Source organism: Mytilus californianus, unplaced genomic scaffold (assembly GCF_021869535.1).
Source record: "Mytilus californianus isolate M0D057914Y unplaced genomic scaffold, xbMytCali1.0.p SCAF_7, whole genome shotgun sequence".
In the NCBI taxonomy this organism is placed as follows: domain Eukaryota; kingdom Metazoa; phylum Mollusca; class Bivalvia; order Mytilida; family Mytilidae; genus Mytilus; species Mytilus californianus.
In genome coordinates this window covers 35,797,269-35,816,048 of record NW_026262723.1, presented here as the reverse complement: position 1 = coordinate 35,816,048, position 18,780 = coordinate 35,797,269, and the positions used below count along the sequence as shown (strand labels likewise).

The 18,780-nt window shown below is 31.3% G+C and overlaps 1 protein-coding gene across 3 annotated transcripts in view; it reads right to left on the bottom strand.

Moving 5' to 3' along the window:
* Nucleotides 1-394: 394 nt before the first annotated feature.
* LOC127710083 (MAM and LDL-receptor class A domain-containing protein 1-like) overlaps nt 395-18,780 on the bottom strand; it is a 44,531-nt gene continuing 26,145 nt past the window's right edge. Inside the window, exons 7-14 of one of the 3 annotated variants that reach the window (XM_052215827.1) lie at nt 14,733-15,071; nt 12,413-12,691; nt 9,945-10,001; nt 8,661-8,714; nt 6,186-6,230; nt 4,759-4,809; nt 4,027-4,099; nt 395-2,656 (exon numbers count right to left, since the gene is read on the bottom strand). In XM_052215827.1, the coding sequence (XP_052071787.1) occupies nt 1,702-2,656; nt 4,027-4,099; nt 4,759-4,809; nt 6,186-6,230; nt 8,661-8,714; nt 9,945-10,001; nt 12,413-12,691; nt 14,733-15,071 (1,853 nt within the window). In that variant the 3' untranslated portion in view covers nt 395-1,701. The other 2 variants (XM_052215828.1, XM_052215829.1) reach the window with 2 other exon arrangements.

The following is an 18,780-nucleotide window of genomic DNA, read 5'->3' as shown; positions in this document are numbered from 1 at the left end:
ATCAAACTTCTCTTAAAGAAAAAAGACGTTTTAACAAGGACAAAAACAACTAGTAACTAAAAATGGCCATTATAGAAAGATATCCGGACTTGGTACAGACACAACTTGTGGTTGAATTAAAACAGTTTTACGTGAGCACATCCTCTCCCATTTTCCATAGCTTGACCACATGTCGTCCAAGTAAAACACATAATGAAAAACCTACACAGTCCATCTAACAAAAGGATGACCACTAGCTTGAATATGAAAAAAAAAAATATTTGAAAAGCAGCGTAAAGTGTGCTTGCTACTGCAGGTAGCGAGATAAGGTACCCACAGTTGAATACTGCAGCTCATGAAAACAAACATGAATAAGACATCTGGGAGGTCAAATTAATGGCATAAACCTGGTTTGTTCTGTAATTAAAAATTTATTATTTTATACTGTCATTGAATTATTTATTAATTTGACATGACACAAATTAAACCAAGAAAAACAAAAACAAAAACACAAAACCAGACATATAATACAAAATAAATAACAAATGTTTTAAAATAAATTTTAAGTTCAAATAAAATTAGAAAGCAAATTAAATGTATAAATAGTCACATTCTTGATTTCGAATACAACTACCAAAATGTCTAGTCAAAACAACTATGTGTAAAGTCAATACGGAACAAAGTACATAATTATTGTAGATCTGGAAACCAGTTTAACTTTAAAGCATATATGAATGATAACACAAAGATATCCCAATTTTTAGTTAATATATAATTAGTCAGAATTGGACAAGTACATAAAAAAGCTGAAAAAGGTAAAGGTGAATATTTCTTGTTCTTAATACAAAACACGAGTGTTTGACCGATCTACTTTGTAACAAGAAATGTAATGCCTTTTCTTAATTTAGGCCTATGTAGGAGTACAATGTTTCTGCTTTGATAGTAATAACTGAAATACAGTCTTAGGTCAAAAGTGTTTCACCTATTACAAATTCCCTTATTATTTCATATAAGAACACATATTTCCTAAATTAAATGTTAAACTCATAAATGTGTACAGTGTGTTTTGGTTATTTTTAAATGTTTTTCTGACATATCATCACTAAGAAATCATTATTTGTATACAAGTTTTGAAATCAAGTGTATTTTGTCCCTATATAGCCATATGAATTTTTCGTGCAGAAATTCATATTTTTATTTAAACAGTGATTTCCCTAACAATATGAATTATAAACATATTTCATAATAATTGCAAGAAACTGCAGATATTTCTGTATTCAATGATTTTTTTGTGTGCAATTATGACAAGAAATATATTTAGTGTAGAAGTTTTATTAAAAGTGTGTTTTTATATGAAATTATAGCGAGAATTTCCAATTAAGGAAACACTTTTGACCTAAGACCTTATAAAGAACACAGTTATTACAGAAATGTTAAAATGTTAGTCAAAACAATCAATAATGACACAACATGATTAAGTATATTTAATTGTTTCTACGATAGACCGTGATTATCAATGATCGTTCATATTTAGAATAATAATAAGTTATATTGCCTTCAATTTATCAGCATTTAACATGTTTAATTAATTACAAAATTATACTTTTACTTTTTTAAAAATACTGTATTTAGTATATGAAAGTTATGGTTAAATGAAACCATATTTAAAATTATACCTTGGAAAACTACAATGTTAATTAGGTTTTTATATGTATATGATAGTCATCTCCCGTTTTTCTGCCCGACAAAATGATCGTATGTGTCTGCAGTCCCAAAATCTTTTCTTTTGTAACTTCCAGAATCATAAACATTATCAACAGCATGGTTATAAATATTCTCCAATTCCTTATGATTGTTTCTACTAGCACAGTCGTATTTTCCCTCTTTAGACATAACATACTGAGCATTTTCTGGACTGATTGGTTTAGCTAGCTCATAAGACTGGTTTTTGTCGGACATTTTTGACCGGTCAAATCCGGTTTCCTTGGGATCTAAAACTGTATAATTTTCTGTTACCCTGGGTGTATCTTCTTTTGAATGACAAAAGCTTGTTATTGCTGTAGGATCAATTTCCTCATATTGATTGCCTTTGGTTTCATATTTTCCTTGGGTTTTATCTTCATGAGGTGCAATATGTTTGCGTTCATCGTCGTTTTCTGTTACCTGAGTTTCATCATCTTTTGAATGACAACCAGCACAGGCGTGTGTTCCTTCTTTAGACATAACATAATGATCGTTTTCTGCATTGATTGGTTTAGAAAGCTCATAAGACTGATTTTTGTCGGTCATTTTTGACTGGTCAAATCCGGTTGCCTTCTGATCTAAAACTGTATAATTTTCTGTTAATCTGGGTGTATCTTCCTTTGAATGACAAAAGCTTGTTATGGCTGTAGGATCAATAACCTCATATTGATTGCCTTTGGTTTCATATTTTCCTTGGGTTTTATCTTCAAGAGGTGCAATATGTTGGCGTTCGTCGTCGTTTTCTACATTGTTTATATATTCATTAGAGTTAGTCATAGCTATATTCGTAAAATCATATTGGTTATTTGTATTTTGAACAATTTCATAATGTGGTGGACTCGAAGACTGTTGTAGAGCTATTGTTTGATTTCCGGTATAGTCATTTCCTTGAAGATTGTCAACCTTTTCTAAATTGTTCTTCTCTAATAAAAACCTGAATTGTAAAAACATATCTATAATGTAATGATTTCACCAGATACTAAAATGTTTTTTGATATATGTTTTTTATAAAATTTATTAAAAGTATATACTCAACCAGTACCGTAGATATTGTGAAAAAAGAGAAGTTGAGTGCCATTAATCCTAAAGAAAGTGCAAAAATGTGATTTGTCTAAAAATGTAGACCAAAATACAATCAATTTTATAATACACTTGTTAATAGAACAAGGTTGAGTATAAATCTTTTGGCATAACGAACACTTATTAAAACTTGGAAAAGCCATCATGTGTTACGGTAAGGGTATTCGGCTTCTGATACGTGACTCGATACATTGGCCCTACCTATATTTAACTAATGTATTTGTGAAAATACCTGTAACAAAGAAGACACATTTTTGACAAAATGTTTCCATATATTTTTGAGAGACTCATAGTGTGATTGTCAACATATTCGTGTCAACTGTTATAATGATATTTTTTGTTTCACACAAGTTCATATAACCAAATCAGTTTGAAATGTAAGCTGAGTAGTTTTAATACTGTGACATGATTCTAGGAAACGATTATGTTGTTTGAAACATAAATCTATTGAGCCTAAGGTATTTAAACTTTTAAAACACGGAACTTAACATATTGGAAATCGAAATTGATTGGCTTTGTATTAAATTGACTTTTACCACCGATCTACATAATGTCTGTTATTTACGAACACATGTTGAACTGTGGTAATCTTTATTATGTTTCTTTGTTGTTGAGTTGCTGTCTCAGTGACGTCTACCACTTATGTCTTTATTCTATACTGATTGCATAAGAGTCATCTTTAATCTCTAGCCTAGAGAGAACTTAAAGATAAGTATTAAAATTTTCTCAGTGATCTATATGCACGAACAGGGCATTATCTTTCTAGCAGAAGCTGTACCCAAAATATTATTCTGGTCTTATTTTTTACAGTCGACAACCATTAGTGTGTACATATAAAATATCAATTCTCAAAGGCATAAAGGCAATCGTGCCCATCAGAAAATGCAAGCTGTCTGTTTGTGGATCGAATACTACATATTCGAACAGGGTTGAACTTTTTGTAGCATTCCATATTAATTGTTTGGTTGGCTTCATATCATTTAGTTTGCAGTTTTCAGTGTAGTGTTTTGCAGACTTGATTATCTTTTCGTTTTTTGTTTTGGCGGTGATGATGGTTGCAATGCTTTGAATTTAGAGTGCCCAAATGGTATCTTGTTAATTAACAAGGCAGGTTGAGCGTAGTACAGGTACACATGGTATATGAATTGTGAGGATTCAAAAAACGGACTCTCTTTTATTCTATTCAAGTACAACGGCAATCGTTTTTGTGTTTATTTAACATACCTTCTGATTAAAAAAATCACAGCTGCAATGAACACTAACACGAATGAACCAATAACTAATCCGGCAATTAGACCTGTAAATAATCAATTGCGAGTTGAATCGTATATCTTAAACCATACCACAGTAGGTATAGTGTCCGGGTGGGATCGTGTTTTTTCGAGTAATTTGATCGGGTTTTTTCGAGTGTGACCACGTTTTTCCGAGTGAATATGATCAAAAATGTAAACAAACAGACTTTCTTTCTCTTAAAACATAAAAAAAGATGCTAGAACCTTATATTTAAGATCATGGAAGGTAAATTAGTATTTGTGATAAAACATATAATCAACCCTACATTAATTTGATTTAAATGCGTTTAATTTAGCCTCACAATGCTTCATTCCAAAATATAGATTAAAGCCATTTTTATACACATACCAATTCAAATGTCAACGGAAATGCATACATGGAATCTATATATACTGAGATATATATAGACACTTTACAAAAAATCTTTATTTTTCATTGAAAAGGACATTTTGGAAAGTAAATTCTTTTTTTTTTTATCTGTCCGTGTTTTTTCGAGAGCAGTCCGTGTTTTTTTCAAGTGCGTCTTTGTTTTATCGAGTGAATAAAAAAAATTCATATGGCTTTTAATGTAATATGTCAGCGCATTTACGTTAAAAAAACAATGAAGAGATTCAAATAAAGTATATTTTTCAAAGCACGAAGTAATGCATTAAACCATCATACCTTGCGATACGGCTTCTGATGTCGATAGTAAAGGAACTGTTGTTTCTGCAGCTTGAAAAAGACAGTTTAATGTTAGACATACTATAGTTGAAATGCAGTTGATATTACGTTTAAATAGTCTTTGATGTGAACATTTCTCATTTTGGTTTCTCTTTTTGGAGATACTCCTCTGTCGATGGTTGCTTCCTATGATTTATTTGCAAGTGAGATATTTTCTGAAATAATATACTTTGTCTCTTATATACTTAAAGATGTATATGGGTTTCAAGTAAAAGAGATGAATGAACATGCCACGTGATTCAGGAAAAGACTTTATCACAAGTAACGTTCGAGATGTAAACTTTTTGAGGCACAAAATTTAAAAACTGTCAAAACTAAAAGGTGCTCTCTCCTTATCATATTATACTAATGGATAAAGGTTACAATTATACAGTTGTTATTATATAACTGCATCTGGAATTTTTTGGGAATATAAATCAATTGGAATATTTTTAAGTTTGAATCAATATTTCCAATTTTTCTTTTAGTTTTCTACATTGAAGTTCTTCAGAGTGTGTGCACATGATTTGATTTCTCGTATTGTTAATGACGTTGCTGTGTCAAATTTTCTGTGAATTGAACCAACCAATAATATCTTTTATGACGGCATGCGGTCTTATCAGCACGTACTGTACTTTGCAATTGCGCTCAGTAACTTGGAGAATTTTGTTTATATGGAATAAATAATGCTTTTGTGCCCTTTACAAATGCTTTAAACTATAATACCTTTATATTTAGAAATACTTATTTTTCTTGTGATGATTTTCATGGCACATTATTTTATGACAAGTTCTGTTTAGATACACGAAGCCAACGGATAGAGATCGAAAAGAAGAGGGCTGAGATTTAAAAAATCTAGTTTAACCCTCTACATATGTACATATGTCAGGAACCTTGTCAGTAAATCTGTCTGTTTCACTTTTAAAGGTTTGCCTTATTTTCATGTTTTATTGTACTATTAATCTGAAAGAATATGCAATAATTCTAACATTTCGAAAAGTAAGAAATTGTTTTTCTTTGACCCTTGTTCTTAGTATGACAGAAATTACACCGTACCATTTTTTTTACGACCAGGCAAGCAGAAAGTACAGATAAATGGCTATCTAATAATATATTATGAAGCCTTGTGTAAGAGGGGGCATAAAAATGAAATTTAATGGATAATGTCATTCCACTAATACGGGAGACTTTAAAAAGAATCATTAACCCCAAGTTTGATAGAATTTGGGTAAATTCAGAGGATGGACGACGGATGCCAAATGATGACACTGATGACATGGCGTTATGGTCAGATGAGCTTTAAATGTAATGAGTAATGAAAAAATATTTAAATATGTACATTTTTGCTTTATACAATTCGTAAATTGTTTATACTTTGAACATCATACCTTGCGATAGAGCTTCTGATGTTAACATCAAAGGAACTGTTGTTTCTGAAATTTTAAATAAACAGTTCAATTTTTAACATATTATCGTTGAAAAGCTGTTTATTATTACATTTATAGTCTTAGATTGCGGAAAATTCAAATTTTATTTGACTTTTTGAAAATCCTTCTACTTATTGCTTTCTAAGATTTATTTACAACGGATAAATTATCTTGAATAATCGGTTTGATCTCTTATATATCATATAGGAGTATATATGCTATTGGTAAATTTTAAAACAGGTTAAAGAGTTAAAAAAATGTCAAATAAAAGTATGAAACCAAGTTGAATGTACATGGCACGTGTTTTATTAAAAGCCTTCATCACAGACATTCGAGATGTAAACTTTAAAGGAAATACATCAAAACCTTTCAAAGGTATAAAAACATAAAGGCCCTTTCTCTTATCGTATTATATACTGACTGAAAAAGATTACAATTATACAGATGTTGTTAAATGACTGCGTCGTCTTAAATTCTGGGGATATAGTGATATATAGGTGATATATAGGTACATAGTCATATAAGTTTTTTAGTTTTTTTTTTCACATGAACAACATCTTTTATTTTCAATCACTTTGCAAACATAAATCCTAAATAGTACAGGGCAGCTTGAATGTCCCTCTGGTATCTTTTGCCTCTACTTTACAGAGGCGTCCCTGCTTTTGTTACAAATGCCATTTGTCAGGGACATTATTAATGGGAAAAATAAATACTCCAAGCATTCAACATTCTACATAAAAACATGGTTCCATTTTCAATTGATATTCTACACACCTCGAAACTTGTATTTTCTTAATGTTCAAATCTTTTCTCGTCTAAGCAACAAAAAAAAAGTATGAATCCTATGATATTTAGTTATCCGGTCTTTAATAATTATTAGATATTGATATTTAGACTTTATGTCATATGAATATATACATAACCATATAATACAAACGGTTAAGGTTGTCTATTCGAAATAAGTGTGTTCTGTTTGATTTAGACTCATGGAAACCGTAATAAATATTCATGAAAAAATTCTTGCTTCATGAAAAACCGCTTTTGATTTCCACAACTAATACACCAAAGATGATATCATCAAAATGCTGAATTTCTCATTGACAACATATTTGTTGAGTTCTGTCGATTGATAGTTCATCTTACAGTCGATATTCTAATGGGTATGCACTGTGCACAACTAATGGCTGATTTTTTTTAAATGTACTCATATTGAGCAGAATTCATACATAATCTACTCAAACACAAAAAGAAAATTTATGTAATTTCTCTTTCAGATTGTTAATGATGTCCTGTTGGTCAATAACGTCTCTTTCAAAGAGTGCTCACATCTCATTGTTCACAGTGAACTTGAGATTAAAGATACTACCGAAAGAAGGTCTGATTCATATCTTGATCATTTCCCCGATATTGACACAGATTTACGGCTTTAAACACAAATTTACGACAAACGTAATGATTTCAATTTTTCAATTTTTCTATTTTAATTTTTTTTTTATTTTAAGACATACCCTATGTCTATATGATTATTTTCAAGAATCTTCGTTTCTAATGATTTCAAATTCTTCACACGATTTTTTTTTTAGAAAACTAAAAAAAATAGAATTTAGGAACCAAAGTACACATTACTTTTGATCAGACCACGAAAATTGATACGCACGAGTAACAGGACTTTTCAAAAACGAAGATTGTTGAAAATAAGCATATGTTGTTATATAATGATTTATGGGATATTACAAAATCAGGTGTTCCTTTACACTTACTTGTTTGTCTTCAATTACCGACAGCATTCGTCAAATTTTCAATATGATAATTGCTTTCGGAAATATTTTTGCACACATGTACTCAGAAGTAATGACACTAATAAACCCCACATCTAATAATCAACAAGTTAACGATCATCAAATGTGTTAATTGGCTCATATACATGTCACTTAAATGCCTGTACTAACATGACTAAGTCAGGAGTATGATAGTTGTTTTCCATTCGTTTTATGTGTTTGAGCTTTTCATTTTGCAATTTAATAAAGGACGTTTTGGATTTTTCTTGAAGCCATCCACGAAAACCATGAAAATTGGTACCCCATGAATAAAAGTACTTTCACAGCTCTGTCGCCTTAATTTTCTATATTTGAGCGAGGGACACACGCCATTGGTTCTGCTTGTATCATATATAAGAGGCACAAGGACATCTTTCTCTTATTGATCTGCTTATTGAAAAGGATTTAGACAGACATCCATTTGTCTTTTTGAAAAGCATATACGTACCTCATTATGTGGCAATTATATCATTGTGATTAAAATCTCAATTTAGCAAAGAGATAATCCCAATATTTTTAAGTTAAAACAGAGATTCTATTAATTCAGTGTGACTTCATTAACAGTTACTTCAGAAAAACGATTGCAATACTTTAAAATGTACAGATAAAGTAGACCTACCTGCACTTGAATCGTCTCTTGAGGTAGTATCTGATGCAACTGTAGTTTCCTCAGCTGAAAATAAATACTTGATGAATATCTCACTAATTGTATCGCTTACATAGATTAGAATGTTAAAAGGAATTTTCATCATGCTGTATGTTCAAATTAAAATAGGTTCACATTAAAATGTGAAGTCTTTCCTGATTCGGTTTGTTTTGTTGTGTGTAATTATATAAGACAATGCAAACTGCTACAATCTATGGAACTATCTAAATTGTAATAATCGTTGCTATTGATGGAAACATATCATATGTAAAATAATTTTCGAGTCTCATCATGTTTAACTTTCTTTAGAAGACTGAACATAACAATTGTCGAATACATGCAATATAGGTGAAGATGAAGGGAATTAATAACATTTTACATTAAATTGACTGTTTTTCCAAGACATATCATCGGTACGCGTTTTATCTGCCTAGTATACGTAGTGAGCACTTATGTGTTGACATGAAATATCATCGATATGGTCATTAAATATGTTTATTTATAATAGATGCTATATGCTATCATTAGAGTATTCCCTATAAGAAGTAATTTGAAAGTGTGAGTTCTTTGGAATTTATATCTCACTTGGTAAGGGTTCATTTGAAAAAAAAAAATAATATAAAAAAAGTTGTTGATTTGATCAAAGAATAAAAAGCTACGACGGGTACAATAAAAATCATAAGCCAAAGAAAAATACCAATACTTAAAGGAAAACAATGAACAGATCAAAAATAAAAACTCAAGCTCTATATAAAACATATATAAATAAAAGTGCAAGGGCTGCTGGAATTTTGCTATGTAGAGATGGAAAGTTGACAACTGGAAAACAGACATCTGTTTTGTCGTAAAGTTTTGTTTTAAGCCCACCCTAAATTTTGTTGTTTGAGTCAAAATATGAATTAGACTCAACAACTGTATCTGTAGTATCCTTCTTTCTTTTCGATGGTATAAAAGCGTTCAACATATTCTATGCACTTTGGAAAATTTCAACAAGACGACAGCATTTATCGAATGTATGTAACAAGTACAGAACATAAAGTTAAAGATAAAAACAAACTTCTTTTCAATCTTCTTTTGAAGGTTAAGCTGTAACTGTACTTGTTTTTAGAAATAGAAAAGAATAGTCAGGCTAAAATTTAAGTTTTACTCAATCTAAACAAAATAAAGTGGTCATATTGGAAATCAAAATCAACTGTTAAGTCATTAAATGAAAAGAACACCATTTTTGTTACTTTCTGTGCTATGCGTTTATCATACCTTCACTTAAACCTTTACTGGCGGTAGCTGCTGACGAAACTGTAGAAGTTACCTCAGCTGGAAAACAAAAACTCCTAAATTTTATAATTATTTCAGTAAACAAGAGGCGAAGATACCAAGAGGACATTCAAGCTCATAAGTCGAAAATAAACCGACAACTTCACGGTTAAAAAAGAAAAAGAACAACAGAGAAACAACTATACAGAAAACCAAAGACTAAACAACACGAATAGTAAAGTAAATCTCTACATAACTACCAACAAGTATACAAAAACTAGATGCGCACACGCTCACACGTTGAAGTATACGTTGAAAATCGTTGATATCAGAGTTTTATTACACGCACTACATAAAATTTACAAATCATCAATGAACGACGGAAATTAGGACAACGTAAGACGGTCATGTATACCTTCCAATTATTCCATAACCCAAATGTAGGTACTTATTATGAGTATCTGAGAAACGGGAATAAGAAAAGAGAAAGCTGATCGCTGATTCATTAAAAGAGGTCAAGATAAACACATTCTGCCGGACGTAACGTAATATGAGAAATATGTCTAATCACGAAGCCTTGATGTTGATCAATTAATCATCAAGATGAGGACAAGGTCAGGAAATACTGCGAGACAGCCGTAAACATGTTAGAATTTTTCCATTTACTAAAAATAACTGACCAATTGCTGTCAAATGTCTCCTTGATATAATTCGTCTCTCTTTGATTGATAGCAGACACGGCATTGTCACAAATCTCGGACATTGGCCAATAAACCAGGCAAATGAGGATCAGGTCAGATAAACCCTACATGTAGATCTTAGAATCGTTTGATACACCAAATATATAGTAAACCTAATGCTTCTAATTCCTGAGAAACGCACTAAATCACGAAATCTTGATGTTGACGAATGAACGATGAAAAAAGAGTCAATGTCGAATGAACCCGGCAATTTGGACATATACACTTTTCAATCATTCTATACATTGAATATACTTCACTTTTTGCGAATGGTTCTGAAAAACGTTCACAACCATGAAAGATTAACGTTGACCCAAGAAACAGAAAAATAAGATCAAGGTCATATAAACCCTACCAGACGTACAACTCAACACATATTCCTTCAAACACAAAATATAATTAATCAATTGCTCATAGTAACTGTACCCGGATCTAACTATGACATATAACGTTGTTCCCTTATTATTTAACCAGGTTTTGGTTCAACGAATCTTGTCTGACGAACACGTATTATTTTATATACAAAATATAGTTTTCCTATAACTTATAATAACTGAACAAAACCACATGATTAATATAAAGACATCCAAATTTTTAAGCAATCGCTGAACCACGAAAATGGTTGATTGATTGTATGATTAGTATTTGACGCCACTTTCAACACAGTTGACTTTTTTGTGGCGACCAGTTTATTAATTGGGGAGCCAGAGTGCCTGGAGAGAACCGTCAGGAAAACTAACAATCCTATTTAATTGAGATCGGAGTCGAATGCTCCTTATAAGTGCGGGGTTAGAACTCGCAACCTCAGTGTTGACAGGGTAGTGATATAGTAATTGGACTACTTAGACCACTCGGCCACCGAGGCTTCTACCATGACAATGAATACCATTACAACGGAAATGAGCCACATGACAAAAACAGAACGTAAACAAAGAAAGTATCTAAAATCTTTACCTTCTGAAATGTTTAGCCTATAAAAATCATTTACGTCGTCACCGCTGCCACTGGATTAACACCCATTTGTCTCACATTCAGCGAAATGCGAGATGAAAATTGTTGTCTTGATTTATATTCAATCTTAAACATAAATATTAACCTTAAAACGTGTTGTCTTGTTTCGATGTGGAAATGTTTTAAAATATTTGCCATGTGTTAAATACTTTGTTATAGTCTTAAATTACGCTTGTGGCAAGTTTATATTTATAATTAGTCAGTTTTCAGTCATTTCCGTAAGCTTACAACTATAACCTTTCTGAAATTATCCATTTAAAAATTTATAAATTGAAAGAAAAAACTAAGGCAAAGTTAACCCTAGTTTGGTTGTTTTATATCATTGTTTTGTTCATATAGCTCTTCGACAGTTTCTAATAATATTTGGCTTCCAAATATTCCTGATGACGGTAAATCCAGAAAAGCGCTTCGGACCAATAAAAAGTTTTCATTTATTTCTATAATATAGTGTATAACCAGATATTCTATACTTCTGTAACTTTGATTTTATTTTCATCATAATAACTTGCAAAAGTATCACCTCCTCTAAAATATCTAAATATATGATATACTTTATATAATATGAATGTTGCTTAAATTTAAATATTGTATGTTTGTAAATATTGTCATGTTTGTCTTGGTAACAACCCAATATTTGGATTTTACACCAATAAATTGATTTGATTTGATTTGATTTTGCATATCAAAACAATAATAATGTTATTGTCTCTGAAAAATTACCTTCACATTTGTACTCGACCGAAAGCCAGTTTGATTGAAAACATCTTTGGTCTTCCATAATTAATTCCGGAAGATCGAAGGCGCAAATGTCTGAATTCTTCATATCGTTACATAATGTAGTTATTGATGTTTGGACATCCTGGTATACGGCTGAACAGTTGTCAAATTCTCGATCAAATACTAAAGATGTGTCATTAAGTTGTAGATAATATTTTGAACATTCGTGAAGCGATATAGATTCATCAATGTTATGGCATTTCTGTGAAGTTTTTATCAAACCTACAAATACCAAACCTTACAATTAAATAATTGAACTTGCATACAATACGATATAATAATAATAATAATAATAATAATAATAATAATAATAATAATAATTATGATAATAATAATAGTAATAATAATAATACAAAACCAAATCTTTCAGAGAATAATTGAAGGTCTTTCCACATCAACTGCACACTCGTTTGCTTTAAATATTAACTTACGGTTTAAAAGGTCATTTCAGCATTAGAATGTAGCTTATTTTTCACTGATTCCTTATATATAATTTATGGTACCTTTTTGATGAAATAAAGGATTTCAACAACTACTTAAAGTATACTCAGAGTCACCAACGTTGTAAAATATAGCTTACTTCCTACTGATTCAAAATATATCTGGTTTCCATATACTTCTGCTTGAAATAAGACGAGACGTTGCTTCTTCCAATTTACAAAATTTCACTTCCGGTTTCAAACGATACGTTACTTCACTCTTATTCCCTACCCGTATTATTCAGTCCTTATATTTCACAGATCTACCATTTCTACATTTGTAGATTAAAGCATGAATGCAAAAACCATGAACCAATCATTCGGAGTTAGCTCTGGATATACTTATCTCGATGGAAAAGAGCTGATTGCTGATCGTTATCTCTTCCACAGAGCAACAATTCAAATCCAGGATTTGTGAAGAGTGTTAATTGTGTTAGGACTCCAGTTCCTCTCAAGTAGTAGAGATCATTACGGGGATGGACTGAATTATTAGGGTTATCGAATTCTAAAAGTATTGAATTCATGGAACTTTTACATTAAATTCGTGCTTAACTTAATACTTCCAGTTAATAAAAATTAATTCCGGTGGACTTCATACAGGTCAAATTTCGGCAACTAAATGCCAAAAAAAATCTTTGACTTTATAATGTGCAAAGATACAGTGAGAGGAAAAATGAAAATCTAATCTCAAATAAAACTTTGACCTTGACCTCAATTTCAAGTTCATAAAGAATAAACTTAAATCAAAAGTCCCTAGGTCTCTTCTGTACGTGATTAATAAATTATATCAATATTCAGTTAATTTTAAATATTAAAATGGAGAAAACTCCCATAAAGTGTCAACGTAACGTATTTACCAAATTTATATGTTACCACAACTAACAACTCAATTCAAATATTTTGTCAATGTTTCTATACGGTTTCTATGGAGAAGGGATAATAAGCAAAAGTCAAAATTTAGAACATGACCTTGATCACTTTTTTTCTTTTTTGTGAAACAAGGACCTCAAATAAAAATATTTTAGGTTTTTATCACTTATGTTTTAATTTTGGCTAAGACAAGTTGAACTTATTCGCAATTACACATGACACAGATATGCTATAGCGGACAAAAACATGACACTCTGCTTTAAAAATGTTTTTATGTTATCAAATATTGAATATTTTTCAAAAATGAGGAAAGAATGATATTCTTATCACTAACTATATTTATAGTAGCATTTGGTCAGAAACTAATTAATTACGTGGAAGCACAATTGTGCAAACAGTGTTTAATTTGCGATATACTATCATGCATTGTCCAAAGCGATAAAATGTTGTTATAACTGCATGCAAAATGTAATTTTTTGTTTGTTTATAACACTTTAGAATATTCTTAAGACTACTAAAATAAAAAATTTACCAGATCTTATTCAATTTGTAATTCCGATCAAACGAACCTAGTGAAGGCGAAAGTTTTAATGACTCTGTGTATAATATATATAAGACGAAAGCGCAATACGGACCAACAGATCTTTATGCCATTCGTGAAAGATCAGCAAGCCCTTCAGGTCTCCCTGTGACATCATTTGAATGACAAGGACAGGCACACGGACGGATGGAAAGATCACAATAACCCCCACATAAGGAGCAGGCGTATAATAAAGACAATAAGAGCATATACAATAATATTTTTTCCCCTAAAAACTATGTGTCCTTGGTTTTAAGTATTTGGATAGCCAATTACAGAACATGCCGAACCTAAAATATCTTTCTGATTGTCTTTGACATGTCCCCTTTCTTACCTGAACACGAACTCTCAAGTAGTGAAACATCATCTAATGCTATAACACCAAAAAAACCGTTTCCTCGAACCACTTCAAATATAATCCTGTACGGTTCTGATTTAGAAATGGTAAAATTAGCAAATGTCCACGTGTTTTTTTGTTCGGACTGTGACCAATGCATCTGAATGGTGTTTCTTGATTCTGTGTAAACACTTAATGTACCTATGTATTCTTTATACATATGATACCAGAAAGTAAAACAAATATCACCATCAGGGTTGATAATGGTACTGGTCAATTTAGACTTCGTACCCACTGGTATATCTAAACCGTCAAGGTACATGTAGTGTCCATCAACTTTTGGAACAAAAAAGAAAAAAAAATATAATAAATGAAATGAAAATAGAAACCAAAAACATAATTCATTGACAATAGTATCTCACTACATATACTCACTGCCTGCCTATGTAATTAGAAACAAAGATTTATTTATCAGGGTAGACAATTTTTTAACAAGATGTATAAGTACAGTAGAACATAGTTCCATGACATATTAACCATACGACAGGAAACATCAACAGACATTAAAAAGGGATTATACTGTCTTCGACAATGGACAAAAGTATGTATGTTATTATGATTGATAGATGTTTAACGTAATTTTCAGCACTATTATGCTATTTATGCTATTTATTGGTGGCCAATTTGTATGATGGAGGAAGCCGGTGTTCACGGAGAGAACCACCGACCTTCGGGAGGAAAACTGAAAATCCTAATAAATTAAGATTGGAGTCGGGCGCACCTGCCACGTCCGGGATTCAAAATCACAACATCAGTGTTCACATTCTAACGATAGTTCGACTACTTAGACCGAGTCCCCCTGTCTAATATATGTCAAGATGTAAATCGCTTCGTTTTTAATAAAGTTATAAAGAATTTACTACAGACCGAGATCTACAATCGACACCAAACTTAAATCAACGATTGAATGAGCTGCTGACATGGCACATACATGTGAACCTTTAGAGTGAATTAATAATTGGTTGTCGAAGTCCTCCACTTTTAAAGAAGATAAGCTTCGATTTTGACAGTATAAGTTGAAACAAAAGTTTTTATTTCAAACATTGAAAAGAACGGAAAATGGAATTCTTTTTTCGCTATTAGTAGTCAGTTTGGTTCAATTTTTGTCAAAGTTAGCCTCAAAACTTCGCTGATACATTATTGACTTGAAAGACAATACTTAGACATTATCTTAATTTATATGCATGTGACCTTTGATTTCCCCCCAGTTAAAGATATTTGCGCATGTGCTCAACAAGTTTAGTTATTTGAATGGAAGAATGCTGAAAAACTGAAAAGTTTAAATAACCACCGAATTATCTTGAACGATTCACAAGAAGCAACCACCAGTTAGAAGTATGCAGATAGTGGATTTAAATCATGAAATAATTTATGAATTTGACTGAACATTATCCGTAATTCACATAATAAGGCATATTCGAACTAATTTCGAAGTATATATAATAATAATGTTACCAAAACTCTAGAAAGAAACCAAATTCTATGCATATCACGATTTACTCTCATATAAATTTGCGAATATGCATTTGTACAGATATGTATTGAAACAGATGTGATCACCGTATATTTATGAAAAAGAGAATGGATAAATTGAATGTAATTATTCTCTTTTAAAATACGTGAAATAGCATAATAACAAACCAAAAATAAACGATAAAATCCGTTTTTTATACAAAAAATAATAACAATTACATAAAAAATTAGAAAAAAGGAGAAACGAAAGAAAATGGACAACTAAGAGAAGACAGGGATTTGAACCTAAACCAACCCGACAAATCTCTTCTAACATTGACTCGGCAACTTATTCATTTAAACCTCGCGGCTACTAACTCACACAATACGACTGTATTTTATATACATAAAAAGGTGTGTCCATTGTACCTGTGTGTATCATATTTAAAAATAAATTTATGTTAATTGATATCTACATAAAATAGACATCTAAATTGCAACCCATTGGGAGCCGAGATGTTTCTCGTCGTTGTGTTTGATATCAGTCATGGGTAACATAATTCAAGGCGGGGTTCTATTCCCAGTGATGGCACATAGAAAGAACAACGGTTAAGCTTACGGCTATTTGTTTTGGTGGGGAGCTTACCAACTGGTAATTGCGCCCTGGTAACTAACTTTTTTGAATAGTCCATTACATTTTTGTCAGCATTAATTACAATTTTAAAAGATTGAATTTGGTTGCGACTACACATAATTCATTGACAATAGTATCTCACTACGTATACTCACTGCCTGTCTATGAAAGAGAAACAAATATCAGGGAAGATAATTTTTTAACCAGATGTATAAGTACAGGCAGATATACAACATAATTCCATGACATATCAATCATACGACAGGAAACATCGACAGACATTGAATAGGCATAATACTGTCTTCGACACTTGACAAAGGAATGTATATTATATTAATCGATTGATTGTTGTTTAACGCCACTTTCAGCACTATTGTGCTATTTCTTGGTGGTAAGATTGTATTGGTGGAGGAAGCCGGAGTGCCCGGAGAGAACCACAGACCTTCGGTAAGAAAAATGACAATCCTAGTGACTTAAGATAGGAGTCGAGCGCACCTTCAACTTTCAAAATCACAGTGTTGACAGGCTAGTGATACACTAGTTTGACTACTTAGACTACTCGTCCACCGAGGCCCCCTGTCTATTATATGTCAATATCTAAATCGCTTCTTTTTTAGCAAATTTGTAAAGAATTAACTACAGACCGAGATCTACAATCGACACCAAATTTTAATCAACTTTTGACTATTGAATAAGCTCTTGACATGGCACATACACGTGATCCTTTAGAGTGAATTAATTATTTGTTGTCGAAGTCCTCAAATTTTAAAGAACATAAGCAACGATTTTGACAGTATAAGTTCAAACATTGAAAAGAACGGAAAATGGAATACTTATCCGCTATTAGCAGTCAGTTAATTTCAATTTGGTCAAAATAAGCCTAAAAACTTCGCTGATACATTATTGACTTGAACGACAATAATAAGGCATTATCTAAATTCATATGCATGCGACCTTTGATGTGGCCTCAATTGGAGATATTTGCGCATATGCCCAACAAGTTAAGTCTTTAAAATGGATGAATGCTGAAACCAATAACAAACAGGGTGACTGATTCCTTTATTGTTTCGATCCGCAAAAATTACAGTTTTTCATTAATTATGCCGTATTGTCAGTGAATTTAAAAACCACTTAATTATCAGGAACGATTCACAAGAAGCAATCAACAATTAGAAGTACATTGTATATAGGTAGTGGATTTAAATCATGAAATAATATAAAAAAAGAAAATCGCATGCACTTTCAATATACTGTACTGAAATTTCCATTGAATTATTTATAAATCTGATTGAACATTATCCGTTATTCACAACATAAGGCATATTCGAACTAATTTTGAAGTATACAGTTATATATGTTAACGAAATTCTAGCAAGAAACAAATTCTATGCACATCACGATTTACTCTCATATAAATTTGCGAATATCCATTTGTAAAGATATGTATTTAAACATATGAAATCACCGTATATCTATGAAAAAGAATGGAAAAATTGAATGTAATCATTTTCTTTAAAATACGTGAAATAGTATAATAATAAACCAAAATTAAACGAGAAAATCCGTTTTTGATACAAAAATATCAACAATAAGATACAAAATAAGAAACACGGAAAAACGAAAAAATAAAATGGACAATAAAGAAAACTCTGCAACTCATTCATCTTAACATCGCGGCTACCAACTCATACTATACGACTGTCTTTTATATATATACATATAAAAGTTGTGTCCATTGTTCCTGTGTGTCTCATATTTAAAAATTAATATATGTTCATTGATATGTACATAACCCATTGGTAGCCGAGATGTGTTTGATATCAGTCGTGCATAACATACTTCAAGGAGGGGTTCTATTCCCAGTTAGACAAGTAAAAATTACAAAAGCTAAAGGTAAGT